Source organism: Perissodus microlepis, chromosome 7 (assembly GCF_051167445.1).
Source record: "Perissodus microlepis isolate ML-2025 ecotype Zambia chromosome 7, ASM5116744v1, whole genome shotgun sequence".
NCBI classification, from domain to species: Eukaryota; Metazoa; Chordata; class Actinopteri; order Cichliformes; family Cichlidae; genus Perissodus; species Perissodus microlepis.
In genome coordinates this window covers 33,111,186-33,131,691 of record NC_140467.1, presented here as the reverse complement: position 1 = coordinate 33,131,691, position 20,506 = coordinate 33,111,186, and the positions used below count along the sequence as shown (strand labels likewise).

At 44.1% G+C, this 20,506-nt stretch overlaps 1 protein-coding gene across 1 annotated transcript in view; it reads right to left on the bottom strand.

Annotated features, from left to right (window-relative positions):
• The window catches only part of LOC146383463 (uncharacterized), a 121,175-nt gene extending 102,094 nt beyond the window's left edge, over positions 1-19,081 (bottom strand). Inside the window, exon 1 of the mRNA XM_084934721.1 lies at positions 18,736-19,081. Coding sequence (XP_084790847.1) covers positions 18,736-18,859 — 124 coding nt within the window. The 5' untranslated portion in view covers positions 18,860-19,081. The remainder of the gene's footprint in view (positions 1-18,735) is intronic.
• Positions 19,082-20,506: the final 1,425 nt, after the last annotated feature.

Here is a 20,506-nt window from a genome sequence, read left to right as displayed (position 1 = left end):
CAAATATAAGCTGCTGTTTTCACAGATGTTGTGCATGAGAGATGTACAATGCACATCTAGATCCAGGGACAGATTACATCCTGGGATCACACCTTTGGGGGCTGCAGAACAGATGAAGGGGTGAAAGGGTCTTTGCAGACAAACTCCAAGTACATCTGGAGAAGCTGATTTTACAGACAGACTGTCTCTTAAGCTGGGCTCTGCCCAGGCACATAAACAACACCTGCAGTAATGAACTGGCCTGTGTCCTACAAGCAACATGAGACTCTGTTTTCCCATGTCAAGAAGAAAAATTTATTTTAAGGCTTTAGTTCTAGAGACAAAAACATGACAGGATTTGAGGAAATTATTTGTGATTTTATGCTCATTAATGGTTTTATAACAATATTGTTTCTTGCTTGTCATGATTTGTTTGCCTCCTTTTTGCCAGCTGAGAAATGCATCCTCTGAAGCTGCAACCACACGGGGTGAGGAAGGCTCTGAGGTACACATGTCTCACATACCAGCTAGAAAAATAAAGCTGTGGAGGGTGGAAACGGGTAGGGCATAACAGCCTGTAAATTAACATTTTACACGAGATGGGGAAAGCAGAGAAGGGGCTTTTGGGTGGCCTCGTGAGCTTGTGAGTCAGGTAGTGAGCCTGCTGGAACACTGAAGCAGAAACATCTCCACTGGAGTGGAAACGCATAGAGTGAAACAGGGTGTGTGCTGGACAATGGACAAACCACCAGAGACCAGGCCCACCAACGATCATCAGGACTAGGAGAAAAAAAAAACTTATCCAAGGAAAAGAGGTCAATATTTCCACAGAAAACATTTATATGTAGTGCCAACACTGTCTCAGCAGCCTGAAATTAATTTTTAATGCATAGCACTCCGAAGTTTGTTGATTTTCTGTCCCGATTGTTGTTTTTGTTCAGTAATCTTATAGTCATGACTCACAACAGAAAACCAGATTAGTTTCCCAGGTACATAACTGATACTGTATATGTTTCATGTTACACTGCAACCATGTTACTACAGTAAGGAACCTGATTCATGTTCTTTCCTCTCAGATATAAATGTATTTTCAGACTGAAATGAAACAGGATCCGGGCCTATCAGTGTGTGAGAACAGCACCGCAAGACAGCCGCTGCTGTTACCTCTGTACAAACAGTGCTACATACATCTGTGCTTTCTTTGTGTGGTTAAAACTCTAGGATTAAGTCAAACATTGCATTAAGTAGACTTTTTCTGGATCAAATCATGCTGCTATGACACTTTGAAAGGCTCGACCAATGTCCAACAAAACAGGTTTTGGCAAACTACATTAACAAATAAACAAGTTGCAACAATTTTCATTAAACATTTCAGATGTTTTTCATCAAAAATGGCTGTAACTCTCTGAGTATGCTTGGGAAGATTTTTGTCTTTTTACAGTGTTTCAATTGCAACTTATTAAATCTGAAAGCACAAGTCTATGCATACTTTTGCAACTATAACAAAGTCAAAAACTAGCATATGGTTCAACTGGCTATTATTTCCTTCTTCTTTCTTTTTTTAAAAAGCTAAATCATCAAACAACAGCTGAGACAGCAGCAAAGTCATTCAGCAACTAACTGGTGTGCCTGCACAGAGATCAGCACCACATACTCTTTTAATCGATGGATAAGTAGAAACTATATTTAATATGTCGACTGTGTGTCTAGACTGTGTTTCACAGACATTCTGGAATCTTGGGTAACATTAGATGAACACACGAAATGTACTAATTCATATATTCCAATTATTCAAAAGAAAATTACAGGCTCACGCAAATTTCAGCAGTTTCCCAGGTGAAATAACAAAACTAAAGGCCATTGGGTTAGGGTCTGCAAATGTGGCAGAAACCCAGAATAAGCCAGATTGTTGACAGGTATGCTTTGTTCTGGTGGGTGATCAACTTAGACCTGGTAGACAACTGGCTTGTTATATACTGATAGAAACCCTTATACTTCTCAGTGCTGATTAAAAATCATTGGACTGCTATCATGCAAATGGTGAAGATACTAAACATTATAGCTGCTAAACATCTGTGTTTGTCGTGGGCATGCTGATGTAGCCATAGCGCTAATGTACTTCAGTATCCAGCCACACAGACCCATGCTGTATTCAGCAAGCTTCAGTGTGAATAACTGACAAAATTTGCACCTTAATATGCAGAAAATATTGTCTAACAAATAGTACTGGTACTGAAGCAACTGGTCAGTCACCTGTGTTATTTAATGACATTTATTTATTTTACAAGACTTAATTTCATCAGCATAGTTACAAGATGCAAATCAAACCCTCATTGTGATCATAAACACTGCTCTTTCATGTCGATGTCATCATTGTTATGCAGGAGATGGTAGGTGGGGTGCCTGTTGGTTCTGCGCTGTATGCATCCTGACCCTGAGAGTCACATGTAGTTGAGCTGGTTACTCTTCACGTCTGCAGCAGTAAACAGGCTGAGAGCATACACCACAGTACCAAGTAGACGGAACAAATCCATCTCAGGCAATAAACCACAACACATGGCTGACTTAATAAAGAATAGATGTCACGTAGAAATCCTCATGAATGTAGAACAATTAGTCCTAAAAACAGCATCTGCTCAGTCTGACTCCTTTAACAAGTATGAGGTCTGCAACATGGTAGTGACAACAACATCTTGGAAGACGTGTCTGTGTGGAAGGGCGCCAGCAGGACAGATACCAGTGGTTTTCTCCTCATGTCTGTCGGCAGCAGAGACCTCAGTCGATTACATCACTCTCACCTAATCAGCAGAGTCGAGAACACAGCTGGGTCACGACAGCCAGGTTATCCTCACTCAACTGGAGAAGGAAAAGTAATAGACAAGGATGCCCTAATGATGATGGATGGTAGATGATTGTGCAAACCATGATTATTAACCATGTAGGCATCTCGTAAGCATGAGCATTCATTAGTTTTTGCTCAAAAATCGACATAATTTATGATTTTGAGCTGCAGCGCAATAAAATGATTCAGCACACCAAGGCAGAAAAAATGGTTTCCATGTTGTGCTTGGGTTCATTCACCCAACGCAAAAAACACCAAACAAACTGCTGACTGCTATCCATGGGACCAGACCTGGTGAAACATGGCAAGAGAACGGCAGTCACCCTGGATGGTTAAACCTAAGGGAACCACAGATTCAAAAAAAATATTTATTTGTTGTTTTTGAACATTTGCATCAACATCAGACTATTGACAACCTGTGAAAAAAGCTATAAAACTGTACAATAACTGCACTGTATTCAGAGGATTTTATACTCACATACAGCTTTTAAAAAATTTATTAGACCACCGCCCAGTGTGAGGTAAATGCCACAGCTGCCTTAAATTAACGGTATTGGTAATTACCAAAATCATTTTTCAAAATCATCATTGGGTAATCCATCAGTAGGCATTAGCTCTTTAATCAAAACGATATTGTAGTGGGTCAGGGCTGTTCGGGGTTCTGTTTGTACAGTTATGTTTTGTTTATGTTGCCATAGTGACAGGTGACGCCCTCTCGCTGCGACGGTGTGTCCTTCCGGGGTCAGAGGGCGCCCTGTGTTGTTGTTGTTGTTGCCGCGCTGAGCAGTTAGCTAGCGGCAGTGTTCTTCTGCGAATGTGAATAAACGGCTGTGCTCCCTGGCTAGCTCACGGGAAGCAAGACCAAACGATACCTCCGTCTCCTCCTTGTCTGAGCTCGCCACATTGGTGTCAGAAGTGGGATAGCTCACCCTCGCCGTAATGGAGAGAGACATTCAGAGGCTGGAGCAAGCCGTCGAGGAGAACATTCCCCGCTTGGGAAACTGGCGATGGAAGAGAGAGGATGTGAGCGGCCATGTAAGTCCCCCGACGGGTCCCGATGGTGCGAGCGCACCGCGGCGGCGGCCCGTCGCGACAGATGCTAGGGCAATGCTTCATGGGCTACCTCTGTCGACCCACACGCCGAGCCCCCAACCGCGAGCAGTTATGCCTACCACGCCAGTTAAGGTACCGAAATACAACGGGCTAACCCCGTTAGAGCCCTACCTCTCACAAGTGCGGCTAGCCGCCAGACATAGTGGCTGGAGCGAAGAGGAGACTGCTACACACCTAGCACTAGCATTAGAGGGAGATGCACTGCAGATACTCCTTGACCTAGCCCCGGCAGAGCAGCATGAGCTCCAGGCCCTCACCGCGGCACTCGAGAGGTGATTCGGGCAGCGGCACTCCACTGATCAGAGCAGAGAGCAGCTAACCAACCGGAGCCGTCGACCAGGGGAGAGCCTGGGCACCTTTGCAGCAGACGTGTTGCTGTATGCTCGTCGTGGCTACCCGGAGTTTCCAGCAGCGGCCCGTGAGGAGCTTAGCCTGCATGCTTTTCTGCGAGGACTTTTCCCAGAGCGACTACGCCAACACGTCCGCCTGGCCATGCCTCAGACCCTCCGTGAGGCGCTCCTTGAGGCTGAAAGGGCCGAGCCGGTGCTCACCTCGCGACCTAACCAGCAGGTGCCCCCCCCAAACTACCCCCAAATCAGAGCCGCAGACTGCGACGGGGAGGTCGCCGAGATGTCCCAGCTGCAACCCTCGGTGCCCCGGAGGCGTCCTCGTCGACCAACCGACCGCTGCTACCGGTGCGATGAGCCTGGCCACGTGGCGCGTGACTGCCCAGCACCAGCCCCGAAGACCGGAACTACGCAGCCTCAGGAAAACGAGGAGGGAGCGGTGTAGCGAGGGGACCACCGCTCCAGCTTCCTGCCCCCCTCCAAGGACGATGCACAGTGGTGGGCCGAGTTGGGCACCTCAAGGGACTCCACCTGAGCTGCTGTGTTGAGGACCAGCCATGCCAGGCCCTGGTGGACACGGGGTCTACCATTTCCCTGATACGACCTGGCGTGCTCCCTGAAACATCCGGGCCACTGTTGAAGGGTTGGTTGCCCACAGACACCCAGCTGATGACAGTGACGGGGGAGAAAACTGTTATGCGGGGGAAGAAACCGTTGCGGATCCGAGTGAAGGATCTAGAGCTGGTGCACGACTTCTGGCTCGCCGACATTCAAGACCAGTGCATCATTGGCCTGGATCTGCTGAGCCGCTGGGGGGCCTGCGTCGACACCGCAAAGCTGGCTATCACCCTTGGCGCAGAGACTTTTGCTCTCCAGCGCGGCCAAAAGCAGGGAGCGGGGACCAGACGAGACAGGTGTCGGGCAGCTGCCGCTCAGCAGATTTCGGATGCCGGTGGCTCCGGGTCATCTCCACTCGCCTCAGCCTCAGCCTCTCAGCCTGACAAACCTCCTTCGACCGAGACCATCGAGGCTGTTGATGACCTTTGGCAGCGCAGCAGCGTAGGCCTCAACGTCGACCAGCGCCAGCGGTTGAGGTGCCTCCTGGACGAGAATGTGGACATCTTTGCCGCCAGTGACAAAGACTGCAGGCAGACGAGTCTGGTCCAGCACACCATCGACACCGGCTCTGCTCAGCCCAGCCGCCTGCGCCCACACCGGCTGCCCCTCTCGAAACGGCAGGTAGCGGAAGAGAAGATCCGTGAGATGGCTGCGGCTGGGGTGATCGAGCCGTCCAATAGCCCATGGGCGGCACCCGTGGTTCTGGTGGGGAAGAAGGATGGCAGCCCGAGGTTCTGCGTGGACTTTCGCCGTCTCAATGCAGTCACCAAGAAGGACTCGTACCCGCTGCCGCGGATCGACGAGGCCCTAGATTACGTTACCGGCTCCAGTTGGTTCAGCTCCCTCAACCTACGCAGTGGTTACTGGCAGGTGGAGCTAGCCCCCGACGCAAGGCCTAAGACTGCATTCACCATTGGACAGGGGCTGTGGCAGTTCAGGGTCATGCCATTTGGGCTCTGCAATGCGCCAGCGACGTTTGAGAGGCTGATGGAGAGGGTGCTCGTGGATATCCCTCGTAGCCGCTGCGTTGTGTACCTGGATGACCTGTTGGTGCACGGTGGCGACTTCGACAGTGCACTGTCTCACCTGAGCGAGGTCTTGAGTGCCATCCGACGAGCTGGGCTGCGGCTCAACCCCGCGAAATGCCGCCTGTTGGCGAGAGAGACCACGTTCTTGGGCCATGTGATCAGCGCTCGAGGTGTCGCCACTGACTCCGCAAAAGTGGCTGCGGTCCGGGACTGGCCGACTCCCTCGAACGTCCAAGAACTGCGGAGCTTCCTGGGCCTAGCCTCCTACTACCGTCGGTTCATCAAAGGGTTCGCGACAATGGCCAGCCCCCTCCACCGCCTGACTGACAAGGGACAGCTGTTTGGCTGGGGGGATGCCTATGCTGCGGCTTTTGAACAGCTGAAGGAGGCCCTCACCAGAGCCCCGGTCCTGGCCTACCCCGACGCCCGGCAACCTTTCATTGTGGACACTGATGCTAGCAATGTAGGGGTCGGGGCGGTCCTTTCCCAGCAGGACGAGGCTGGAGAACCGGTCGTGGCGTACTTCAGTCGTGTCTTGGGGCGAGCCGAGAGGAACTACTGCGTGACCCGGCGGGAGCTGCTGGCCGTAGTGCTAGCGGTGCGGCAGTTCCAGCCATATCTGCACGGCTGCCGGTTCCTCCTGCGCACTGACCATGCATCTCTGACTTGGCTCCTGAACTTCAAACACCCAGAAGGGCAGGTGGCCCGCTGGCTGGAGGTCCTTCAGGGCTATGACTTCGAGATCCAGCATCGGCCAGGTCGACAGCATGGCAACGCTGATGCCCTCTCCAGACGGCCCTGCGTAGCCGTCGAGTGCCGCTACTGCCTGCGACAGGAAGAGCGGGCCCAGGAGGTGCTGGGGGTGGCTACTGCTCAGGCCACAGCCGGCGGAGGGGGGTGGCTCCCATTGACAACGCAGCAGCTGAAGCGGGAGCAGGAGGCCGACGCGACGTTGGTTCAGGTGGGGGCCTGGCTGGAGGCGGCGCAACGCCCCGCCTGGACGGGGGTGTCGGGACAGGAGCCCGAGGCGAAGGCCTACTACTCCCAGCACAACAATCTGGAGACCCACGACGGCCTCCTGTACCGGAGATGGCGGGCCCCCGGTCAGGGCAGAGATCTCCTGCAGCTGTTGGTGCCTCGGTCGCTGCGGTCGCAGGTGCTTGAGCTGGTCCATGGCTCGGTGGGGGCAGGACACTATGGGAACGCCAAAACTCTCCGCCGCCTCAGGGGACGGTTCTACTGGCCTGGCTGTCGACGGGATATGGAACTTCATGTGCACTGCTGTGACACCTGCACGGCACAGAAGGGCCCAACTCAACGCTCCACTGCCCCCCTTCAGCAGTACCTGGTGGGGGCCCCAATGGAAAGAGTGGGAGTGGACGTCCTAGGGCCTTTCCCCGTCACAGAGTCAGGGAACCGGTATGTGTTGGTGGCTATGGACTATTTCACGAAGTGGCCAGAGGCCTACGCGGTGCCGGACCAGAGCGCAACGACGACGGCCGAGAAGCTGGTGGAGGAGATGTTCACCCGTTTTGGGGTCCCGGCTGAGCTCCACAGTGACCAGGGGTGTAACTTTGAATCGAAGGTCTTCGGGGAGATCTGCCGGCGACTGGGGGTGGAGAAGACGAGAACCACACCGCTCCACCCACAAAGCGATGGCTTGGTTGAGCGCTTCAACTGCACGCTGGCCACCCAGCTCACCATTCTCACCAGCCGCCACCAGCGAGATTGGGACCGACATCTGCCCCTGGTCCTTTGGTCGTATCGGACTGCGGTGCAGGAGTCCAGCCAGTGCACACCTGCCGCTCTGATGTTTGGTCGGGGACGACTGACCCCTTAGGTGGGGGCTATGTAGTGGCTCAGGGCTGTTTGGGGTTCTGTTTGTACAGTTATGTTTTGTTTATGTTGCCATAGTGACAGGTGACGCCCTCTCGCTGCGACGGTGTGTCCTTCCAGGGTCAGAGGGTGCCCTGTGTTGTTGTTGTTGTTGCCGCGCTGAGCAGTTAGCTAGCGGCAGTGTTCTTCTGCGAATGTGAATAAACGGCTGTGCTCCCTGGCTAGCTCACGGGAAGCAAGACCAAACGATACCTCCGTCTCCTCCTTGTCTGAGCTCGCCACAATATTTTTAATGTTAAAGAAGAGTGAGGGTCTGTGCTTGTGTTTACCTCTTTATTATTTTGCAGGTGGAGGGGTGAGGTTAGCATTAGGTGTTTGATCCACCTGTGGGAAGAGTTCAAGTATGTTTTGTGCTGGGATACTCTGCTCCTTTCAGTTACCAGGCTCATGCATTAGTGAATCATCTGTCTCTCTGGGACCTTAATCTCCTTAATCTCTGAACTTGTGACACATTCCATCCAGAATCAGCTTGGAAACTCGGAAACGTGTAAAGAAAAGGACTCACCAGCTCTGCCTTCCAGCTCACTCTCCATCAATTCTCCTCACCCACCTCTGGAAACTTGCCTGCAAACTCAGACATCTCCCAGGTCTAAACTCACCTCTCACTTAAGTAAGATCGTTTCCAATCTCTACGATCCAGTCCAAAAACCACTGACTCCATTTGAGCCACCATTAACTCCGTCCTCCTCCGCAGAGCTCCTGTGTGTGTGTGCCTAGTATCACACCTTCACACACTTTAGATTTGCTTATTCACCTTTTTGTGAAGAAACAATTCAAACACACAAACTCCCTCTTCACTCTGCTTTCAGGGTCCACGCCAAAAAAAGATGCCAAGTAACATTAATTCACCTGCAATCCTGAACAGCAGATATTCAGTTCTAGTGGTTAATTGTTTAATTAACTAATTTCTGACTTCTCAGAGTCCAGTCTGCCGGCTTAAATTTGGGTATAAAATTTGAATTCAGATAACATAATTTTTCTTAATGAATAACATTTTAATTTTTAACATATTTCTAAAATATTTGTATTTTTCTTCAAATTTTCTGTCTAATAAATTTGTTAAGCACTGCGCTGTGAAGTTTTGACCACGGTGTTTAAACTCCATTAACACAAACAGAATAATACATTTAGGAATATATAAAATTTTTCATTCACCAAAACCTTATATTGGTGTTTACAACCAGTTTTGAGGAACCCCTTCCCTTATTTACATTCCATTATTTCAGTTCCAGTTAAAATCGGCACTGATTGTTGCTTCCGAGCATAAACCTTTTCTCATAAATGTTGGTTAATTTTATTAAGACTACCATGCTGCTGCTGCTGCTGCTGGAAGCAAAAACTAAGCTTTTGTCTGCTTATTTTGTTGTTTTTTGTTTTTTGCCCTTTATCCTCGTCCCTCTTCCCCGCTGTTTTTCTTTCCCTCTTTCTTTCTCCCCTTTCTTTTCCCCAGTCAAGTCTGTCCCGTATTTAGCAAGTGAAAATAAAATAAAATAAACAATAAAAGGTGAATCAAATAGACCATTACGGCAAGGCTGGGATGGTCCATTTGGTAAAGTAAATCCATTGGGCATCTTTCTTCGCCTTTAGATAATAATTCTGATGGCAAAAGAGCCAAACAGGCAAAAAAGGAAAAAAAAAAAAAAAAAAAAAAACTAAGCTGGGCTGTTTGTAAAGTTTAAATCTGCAGATTTGCGTTGTGGATATGAGTTGCAGACAGAAAGGCTAAAGAGAGTGCAATTATTTTAAGAGCCAACTGCAAAGATAAAAGAAACAGCATCTGATTTTGGTTTCATTAGAAGGATAATAGTTACCAGCTATTGAATATTTACTAATGATAATAATTAAAACAAACATGAAGGCAAAGGCATGTTGATTATTTATTTAATTCGTTCATGCAGTTCAAAGTGCAAAATACTTCTTGGCTGTTAGTGTAGCATGCACATGTTGTGTGATCATGACAGATGATCCTGCAATAACAAAAAGAAACTTTATGAAGTCAATTTTCTCTGTAACTGAATCCCTGACGTACTTGCTCTTAAACCTAATTTTAATCTGGTATGGCAGTAGGGTAACTCTGCTTAAAAAATCAAATCGTCATCAAGTATTTTGTTGCACACAGCATCAGTTTTGCTTAACACTTTCACAATGATGTAGAGCCCAGGCTGTAGCACTGATTACCCGCTTCTTGCTTACGTAAGGATAAACTTGAATGTGTCCTGTGGACAAACAGCAAATCTGCACAAGCACAAACACACATGAACACACACTTCTGCACAAAGCTGAAGGTCTTTGGGCAAACTTATTTGATTGGCGTGGCACAGTGCCATGCAGGCAATCCATGAGGAAACAAATCCAGACTGGGGTCTGTGGCCCCAAGAAACAAATCCACAGAGGCTGATAAACCTTCAGCAGTCTGGACCAAAACGTGAGCATTAAAGTTAAAAAAAAATCTCAGCAGGTTGAGCAGGCCCTGACAGACAGCAGTTGATAGGAGTTTGAAAGAAGGTTATGGTTCACTCACAGAAAAGTAAAGCAAAAAAGAAAAGAAAAGCTGGTCTTACGCCTTTCCTCCAGCTGTTCAACGTAGGACCTGCTCAAGCTCTTTTAATCATAACATAGTTGTCACCTCAGGTCCTTTTTCAGTCAAGCTCAGCCAAACCAATAAAGATAAGCATCTGCACATGTTCGTCATAATGGAGGACATTTCTGAACATGTTGAGGGCTTTTCATTTCAGCCCATCATGCTTATTACTCTTATTATTCACTTATTCACTTATTCACTTCATCAAGGAAGTTTAAATCAACTTATTACCAGCTGAAAAAAACGAGAAAGCACTAAATAAAGAAAAAAAAATCTGCCATTTAGTAGGTGAGTTTATTAAATCCCAATCTAGCAACAACTTCTTGGACAAAAACGTGAATCCAAACAGTAACAACTGCAGTTTTAGAAATTGCCACCTGAGGTCATCTCCAAAAGTGAGTGAATCCCTATAAACACATGTGTTAAAAGGCCCAAAATTAAGCAATAACAAAGAAAGTCCTCCCCCCCCATGAATGTTCTTATAACCAGTGTAATGGACTAGAAGTAACATGTTATTGTAATCACATTACATTTTCATTGGTCAGTGATGTCATGTGTTTCTACACTAAACTGAATAATAAAACATTAATAAAACATCACTTTAGCTTTGCTAACACAAAGCTAGCCAAGAACCCAAAGTGATGATAAAGCTCAGTGCAATACCACCCAAGCCCAGCAGCCTGAGCTTGAACTTCTCTAACGGATTACTTTCTCTGGCGAGTAATTTAGTAATATACTGCATTACTTTTATAAAAAGTAATGCAAAACAAATGGGGGATTTGTCATTTAGTTTTGAAAAATTTTGGAAACCCACTGTGTAACGTCTTTAAGGCAACGCAATAACAGCTGAAATGTCTGTCCCTACTTTTAAAGGCAAATAAATCTTCAAGTCATCTGCAAAACAGTGAAATGAAAGGTTATACGGTGAAAATATAGACCCCAGTGGCAACATATACAGTGCAAACAAGTCTGGACCCAAAATTGAGCCTTGAGGCACACCATAACTAAGAGGGGGTATTTTCAAGCTTTAGGGGCCCATGCTCACATAAAAGGTCCAGATAAGTAGAACTGAAACCACTGAAGAACAGATTCTTTTAGACAAACACTTGATTCTAGTTGCGATAGGAGGATATCATGGTCAACCATGTCAAAGTCGAGCCCAACAAGAGGACAGCAGGGCTGTGAGAATCCAGAGTTAAAAGCAAATCATTAAAAGCCTTTTAATGGCCATCTTGGTGCTATGTAGTGATTTATAACCAGATTAAAACTTCAGCGATCCCATTATGATCAAGATGAACTTGCAACTGTGAGTAGACTAATTTCTCTAAAGCTTTTAAAAGAAGAGGGAGCTTCAAAATTGTCCAGTAATTAGCCAGAACGGTTGCATCCAGACTGTGTTTTTTAAGAAGAGGCTGAACTGTAACCTGTTTAAAACATGATGGGGCACAGCCTGCATCAACAGAAGAGTTCATTAATCGCTGGATAAAAGGGCCAATAGTATCAAAAATATTTTTTAGCAGACTTGGGGGAAGACAATCTGATGGGGAGTGTGATGATTTTAGGCGATGAGCTACCATAGATAATTCACTCAAGTAAATATGTGGTTAATTGTACTAAAAGACTGTCTGTGCTCCAGTTTTAGTGAGTCAAATTCTAGATTTTTAAAGTGTTGGTAACTAATTAGCAGGCTTGTGTACCCTGCACCTTGCTGACTAATCTAGTTTTAGCTGACAACTTAACACTGTATCCTCTTATCTGAATGTGGATTTTTTTTAACATGTGGCTAAAAAACAAAAAACAAAGACTATGACACAAAAAAATAGCGTGTGCAGCAAGAACAGAGATTAAGTATTTCTTACTGGTATGAGACAACATTGCATCACCTGGCATCTATTTTGCAGAACACAAGCATATTAAGGCAGTTACACATGTCCCAGCTGCAGCAGTTAAAACTGGCCTCCTGGCTCCACCTCGATTTTTTTTAATGATGAATTGCAATTATATGATAGTTTAAATGTGTCCCATGGGGCAAATGGTTGCCAAATAAAGTCAAGATCTGCTATGAGACACCAATCAGCTGCGCCAGATTTACATCATGCTGACTGCTGTAACTGAGCTCTCTGCTCATAACCACAGTGTGTTGTTATATTAGCAACACAAGCAATACACTATTAGAAAACAACATGTAATAATAATATTCATAACTAACACCAAAAACCATGCATTGCTGCTAACAAATATAATTAGTAATTGTTTTGACCACTAGGGGGCAGCAGAAACAAAGTGAGAACTACACTGACTTGCACTATTAACCATCTTAGCAAAGTTACTGGTGAGCAGTTGCAGTCCTGGTCTTCACTGCTATATTCACATGCTGGTTGCAACTGTGTCTGTCTTTTGTTGGATGCTAAGAACATAGTGCATAGTGGGGTTTTATAATGCTATAAGAGCAGTGAAGGCAGTAAAGGTGCAGTACAAAAAATAAGATGCTCAATAAAACTAACAGGAGTTGCAGATTCCTACAGGATCATCTCAGCAAAACTCCTTTAAAGAATAAAGAAAGCATAAAGGTGGCTACCTTTAGTTTAAATATTTTATCTCCAACTATCTATTCATATCCTGTTTCACTTGTAAACAAACTGTATATTAATGATGGACATTGTTGAATCACCTTATTTGCATTTTTTTCATGGACAGCAGGGTGTTGCAAAAAGACATCAAATAGTATAGAAGCGTGAGAAAAAGCTCCTGTTTCTCACTTAGTCTGGAACCTCAGTCAAACTAAATGCAATATAATGCTCATTTTTCATTAAATTCCTTTTATATAGTTTACAAAAAGTCCCTCAGTTAGTCAGTTTCACTCGTCATTCATCAGGTGTGGTTTTAAAACACCAGTATTCCGATGTCCAAGCGTTTACTTAAGGCTTCATAACCTTATTTTAGAAGTCTTTGTGGCAGTATCCATCTTTTATATACAGGCTGTGTTTTCATGAAAAAATCATTTTTCATTCTTCAAAAGCATAGAAGTGTCACAGTTTAACCGGTGTACTACAGCACTATTTGGAGCATGGCCAGTACATTGGTAAAAATGAAATGAATTTCAATATGTGCCTATACTGCTCCTCTGTGGTACTTTAATGGAAAACAGTTTTAAATCAAACCACTAAACATAGTTATTCAACTTAAGGAATGTAAACTGGCACACCACAAATAAAACGGTACCGCTTGTAATACCAGGTGCAACGTGCTCTTATAGTCACCGCAAGGCAGGTGTTCAACATTTGCAACTAATTCCTAGTGAGTGGACACAAATATGCGTGTTAAAGAAGTGGAACCACAAACAGAAACAACTGCATTGTTAAACTGTCCTGTGTCTTTGTGTCTTACGGACTGTAATTGTTGGTCTCACTGATGTGGCCCGACAGTGGGGTACAAACTGGGAAATGATACCACAAAGCCTTTGCTGCAGTAATGTTGTAAATTGTCAAAAAATAAGAATGAAAAGTTATTTTTTCAGTTGTGTGTAATATCAAACATCTGAGGAACTTTGTCTGTACACTATCAACCCACTCTATCTTCCATCTGGTTCCAGTCGGCTTGAGAAGAGATTGCAGATGGAAAGCTGTTCTGGTCCAACATATGGTTTGCACCTAGCCATCTCCACCCGCATTTTTTTTAAACAAATCTAACCACAAGCTGTGGTCTGCTCCACACCCAGAACCAGACCGATGACCCAGTCTATGCATACTACAGGGAATAGCAGCACACATGCTACAGTGTGCGTGGGCCTCCGTCTGGTTAAAAGCTGCCTAATGGGCTCCAGATCAGGGCTTGCCAGCCACTAAGGCCCACGATTATGTTTCATTGGATGCAGATGCCTGGTTATGGATCCGGCATAATACTGGCGGTGACATCATGAGCTCAACCTGCTGGGAAGCGCATGAGTATCTCTGTGACATAGCTGGTGCTGTGCTTTTGATCTGGTTTGACTTTAGGGCTCTGCAAAGTGACATAAGTGTTGCAGAACGTACTGAAAATCACTCTCAGTGACAATGATTCTATAGTAGAGGGAAAAAAATGTAAAAACATGAATGTCAGGTCAGTTAGTGAGCACATTTTTTGTTTATTTTCATTTTTTTTTTTAACAGAAATTAAACCTCTTCATGTTTATGATTCATATCATAGCTGGTTGGCTTGGTTCAAGGCCTAAAAATGTTAACAAGAAATCTTAAAGGCGCAAAATGAATGGGAAATTCACTTCCAAAACCAGAGCCCTTAAAAAAGTGTGCAGTCAATCTTGAGTTCTAACGAAGTAGTAACGAAAATAGTTGTTGGTTCCCTCGCTCTATGAACTCAGTTAACATTTTCTTGATGAGTGTATGGCATTAATCACCAATTTCACTTTGACTGAATAAAACCTGAAGATCATTTTGTAAACTACTGTCACCAGTCAATAAGCCTGCAGTGTTATTGGTCTCACAGTGAAATCTCCCTCTTCACAATCTGTGTCACCACACAAAAATAGTGAAAAAGCTCAACCTGAAGCTTGATTACAAGACTTTTCCATCCATTGTTTGGCATCAACATGGCTACATCCATCTTTTATATTCTCCATGGTATAAAGACATTCATGTACTCAAAATAGCAATTGAGCAGGTGTAAGCATGGACTATATGAAATCTAAAAAAAAAGTTTCCATTTTCAGTATTTCTATATAGAAACGCGGTGTGCATTCATCGAACCGAAAGTAAAAGAAACATTCAACAAATTTCTAGTGACATATTTTCTGCCCATCAGCTACCAGAGAAATCATCACATCTGCAGTCAGTTCATTGCAATTTCATGGTGAGGTCATTCTGCCAATATCTTCCGCTGTATTTCAAAGCGCAGCATGGAAAGATATCCTTACGCTATATCCTTAGAGTGCTCTCAGAGCAAAAAGTTTTTGAAGTTGTTAAATCGGAACCACATTTAGGTTATCTATAGTATATATGATTGAAAACTTAAAAAAAAAAAAAAAGAAGCTTACAACTTTGCTCCACTGACACAGAAGGTCAAGATGGTTAGTCAGCAAATTCAACTTCTGAGGAAAGTGGATGAGTGATGGTGAGATGTATGGAGACACTCAGACACATGGGCATCTCAAAACCTTTCCCAGCAGCTGTTCTGCATACTATGTTCCAGTGATACCCATCTCACAGGGTCAGAGGTTACACTAGCTATTCAAGACATGTTGGAGTATCACAGCTGGATATGGATGACTGAAAGTCATAACTGAATGGATTGGGAATGACAGAAATGCTTACATTCAAGCAGTCATAGAGCTGCGAGTAGGATGCAGGGAAGTGCATCAAGGAGACAAATCGTTCCACGCTAAATTTGGAACAAATGGGCCCAACCCAAACCATGAAAAGCAGCTTTGGTTCAAAAGCATACAAAAGTAAAGTTGTCCAAAGTATGGTGCATAAAATGCACCCAGTCCTGTCAGTCCTAATGAAATCTTGTTGCTTTATCATACCAAACACCCAACTGTAGAATTTAGATCTCCTGCTAATATCTTAGTAGATATTTTCCTTTATTCTCTAAACTCAGTGAAAATTCTTGTCCTACACATGTGGCGGCTTCATAAGCACTGATTACAGTTTTTTTCCTTCTCCACCAGTCTAACAGGTGCAGACTCAGCACTTAAAGACAATGCCGTGCCTTCAAAGCCCAAACACAGCACCAGTGACAATGAGAACAGATAAAACAAATGTCTAAAATGTGAAAAAGGAATGCTCCACTCATAGTACAGGTGATTTATGGCAGTCATAAGGGGTACAGATATAAAGATGAATGACTGCTGACCTCTTTCTTCTTTTCTTTCCCTCAAACTGCAACTAATAAAGCAAGCCAACGTCTTTGAGCAAGAAGCCAGGATTGAAACGGAACACTGGGAATAAGCTGGTTAATGTTTCTTCAAACATTGTAACTATTTTTTTAAATCAGTGCTTTTGAAAGGTTTAGTTGGTTATTTTACTCAGGTAGGATCCCTGAGTAAAATAAAAGCGTCCCTTTTACACAGTTAGTGTCAGTGTCAGACAGAATTTCTTTGGAATAAAATTCATGGCATGTAACTAATTCTTGCATAACAAAGGTATAACTAAGGCATAACTAATAAACCAATAAGTGAAGGTGCAGATGGGCAGTTTTGGGTATCATGCATGTCTTTTTGATGTTTTTGCAGAGATCTAATGACAAATTTAGCAAAGCTGAATAAAACCACTTAATGACACCACTTTGTTTTTGTTAACTGCAAATTGGTTTGGCTCAAACTTTCTGTTCTATTCTTGTGGTACGCCCTGTCTCATTGTCACTGTATAAGCAGAGTTCAGAAATTCCCAAATGATCTCAGTTACATGTGGAGCCTGGCAAGCTTTAAGTAAAGATACCCAAAAATAACAGAGGAAATACAGTATACTGTATTTCCTTAGTGTGTTTAGTGACGCCTGCCATGGACAAAGCTTACAGTAATTCTATGAAAATACTCCATGAAAACATTAAACAGTTCTCAGATGTTTCTGTGTGGGTCTCCTGTGTGGCTCTAATACAGATGAACCCAATAAAAAAATTTAATAAAACTCAAATGGGAGAGTAAACACAGTGTGATGGAGAGGTACTCCAGTCATGACATAATCATGTGACTGGAGGAAGTCCAATCTAAGATTCATTTCCACAGCTCTGGAGTGGATTACAGGGCTCAAAAACACAATGTAATCGTGCAGCACGTACAACACTGTCACTGCATCAACAAAGAAGCTCCAGACAAGTGAAAGCTCTGATGAGACAACAGGGCTGGCTCTGGAAAGTGATGCTTTGATTAACTAAGACTGTTTGGCACCTTAAACACATTCCATGTGATTTAATAAACTGTGGTGACTTCTGGTTTCAGTTTCCACATGTATTCAATACAAACTAAAGGCATTTTTTTGTGAATGATGTCTCCGGCAACTCTTCTTTTCATCTATATTATCTAAAAATTTGTGATTCTGCCTTGTCTAATTCAGAGATAAAAGCATTTTTGTCTTAGATTTTGTCTTGTCTTAGATAAATTGATAATAAATCTAATTAAAGATGAGCGCAACAATGGCACTCTGGCAGCAAGAATCTATATTTAAAAGGCCTTTTTTCTGGTTGCAAAATCAGTGCAACTTTTAAAATTAGGAATACGAGAGACTTCGTATTTGTGGTTTAAGGGCTTCCAATTTGTTGATGTGAAATAGTTATCAGCAGGTTTTAATTTGAATAACAAATGTGCTCTAAAAAGCTTTTTAATTAGTATTTTCTTCTTGTGAAGCTGTCAGAATCTTTAAAATACGCCATAAAAATAAGTGGTCTGTGCTCAAAAAATAAATAAATAAATATAGTCACAGCCTGATTAGTTCATTGTGGTCTGACTATTCACAGCATGCAAAAACAAAATTATTCCCTCAGTCTACAAACGCTTTAAGTTTGCTCTCACGCCAAAAAGCGATTAGAGGAAAAGCATCAGAGCTGGAGCGACTGCAGTTGTGTGGAGGAGCTGCTGATGAGAAGTGAAATATTTTTATCTGGATCCAAATTGCTCTGAAAAAATGATGTCATGCTGTCTAGCTGACTAATAGTTCATCCTGCTGTTGTCCTGCTGGGTTATAAGCGCCTTTAAGGGGGATGCATCAGCAAATGTGGCATAAAAAAGGAAAATAACACTTTTGCAGTAAAGGGTGAAGAATACAGAAAAGCACATTTCCTGGATTTCCAAGAAAACTACAATGATTTTATATTTTATGGCACATAATAGATGACTTTGTTTAGTATGCCAGAACTGAGGAGAGAAATGCATTTTATGGGACTTAGAGTGTTGAAAACTGTGCTAATTTCATTCTAAATGTCACCGATGCCATGTTGCAGGCAGATTGGGACTTTAAAGCAAAGCTGGGTGGAGGGGTGCAAATGTGAAGAATGTGGCTATAAAACTTCTTTAGGTAACCCAATTGGTCTCAGACGTGGAGCGCTGAGCCAGTGCAGGTGTGCTGAGGAAGACGGTGGAAACTATGAAGTGAAGCCAAAGAAAGAGTTTCTGATAGGCTAAATTCAAAGTTTTGCTGTTAATCATCTTAAAAACATGAGGTGTGGGGCATGAACATATTTTGTCTTAATAATTGTGACATGCCAGAAATGACTGAGAACCACAGACTTAACGCATCTCCTTGTAAAAGTTTCCACTGCTGCAAGAGTAACCCTGATCTTATCAGTGAGGTTATATTTATTTCAAAAGCAGAGAGGCTCCACAGGTGTTTGCACCAATCTTACCTGTTTGCAGCGTCCCGGAACCGGATTCTCCCCCGAAGTCGACCGATGCGTCGTCAGGTGAGGCGTTGCTCGTCGTGAGGAGCCCGAGACCGCAAACTGTCCATTTTAACAACCAGAGCAACATCTTCCCGGTGTGGCCGCCTTTATGCTTCAGAAATGAAACATATGCAAACTAGAAAAGTACTGAAAGTCTGAACTGATCCAGTTAAAGAGCAGTCAAAGTGGGGAACATTGCTGAATCGCACTTTTTCTATAATTCTGCAGTTTTAATAGGAGCGAAGTGCAGAGTAACTAACTCTTCATCCTCTTCACCTCTCCTCATCCTCCTTCTCAGCCAGCAGCAGCTTCTCTCCTCCTGCAGCTGTATCACATCACTGCAGAGCCAAACGAGCAAAGAGAAGCCCCGCCCCTCTCCTGTTGACCAATTAAATCCCTGCATGGCCTCCGCCCATTTTTGTTTTCGAGCCTGTCTTCAACTTACTTTTAATTTGTTTGTTTTGAAAAATTGACTCGTTTCCCTCTCTCCACCTCCCAAGAGATGGTTAGAACTTTTGTAATTCCACTCCAAACATACAACATTGTGAGGTGCAAACACAGGCTACAGTACCAAGCTCACAATCCAGGAACCAAAAACAGGAAGCAGTACAGGCAAAGGTAAAAGGGTAAAGGTAGGAAGAACGCCTACTTGGTAAAGTAGGAGATTGGCTGGACATGGGTTAGGGAGATTAAACACTCGTCAAATGTGCAGATTCCAAAGCTACTTGGGACCAATATGGGTTTCTTAAAAACTATGAAATTTTAATAAAATATATCCTCCAGCATGGCAAGTGCACAGTGTAGCAGTGTTTTTTATATCAAGTAATTGAAACGTTTGAATAAGAGGCGGGGATGGAGGAGTCAAAAACACACTTGATTTCTGATAAGTAGACAGGAGGTCAAGTCTCAGATGACACCTGACCTCTGGTCCACTTGTTTTGCTTTAAATTTTGCTTACTGCCTTTTCATCTACTGCTTCCATGTCTCTCACCATCATAACTACTTGTTTTGGTTTAGAACAAGTCTTTCACAACCTTAACCTTGGGGCGACCGTGGCGCGTGAGGTTGGGAAGCGCATCTGTAACCGGAAGGTTGCCGGTTCGATCCCCGGGCTCTCTGTCCTGGTCGTTGTGTCCTTGGGCAAGACACTTTACCCTACTGGTGTTGGCCAGAGGGGCCGATGGCGATATGGCCTCGCTTCTGTCAGTCTGCCCCAGGGCAGTGTGTGAGAGTGAATGAATAATGGAATTGTAAAGCGCTATATAAATCCAATCTATTATTGTTAACCTTCTAGGTCCTTGTGTTTTTTCTGTACCTCATCAAAGACTCTATATAAAAGAGAGATTTAATGCCTCACACCTGTATCCTTTTTTATAGCTAGCATGAAGCAACTCATGTGCTTATAAAAAGACTTCTGGTTATATGGAAGACTTCATGATGACTTTATCATCATACTGAACACATGATGTTTATTTATAAATGATGGTTCCTTGTACAGAAAGACACATATAACATGTTATGCATGTAACAATGTGATGTCTGGTTCAAACAACGGCTGATTACATCTGTACTCATGTGGTTGGCATCCTAACCTCCAGATATCAGGTAGCACAGCACCAGTTTTAGTGTGTTTAAAACTTGAGAAGCCAGGATTTGTTAAAATTCCTATTTAAGTAATGTCTTACCTTCCTTTTCCTTGTAGAAACCACCGAAGGTCTCAAGTTGACAAAAAAAT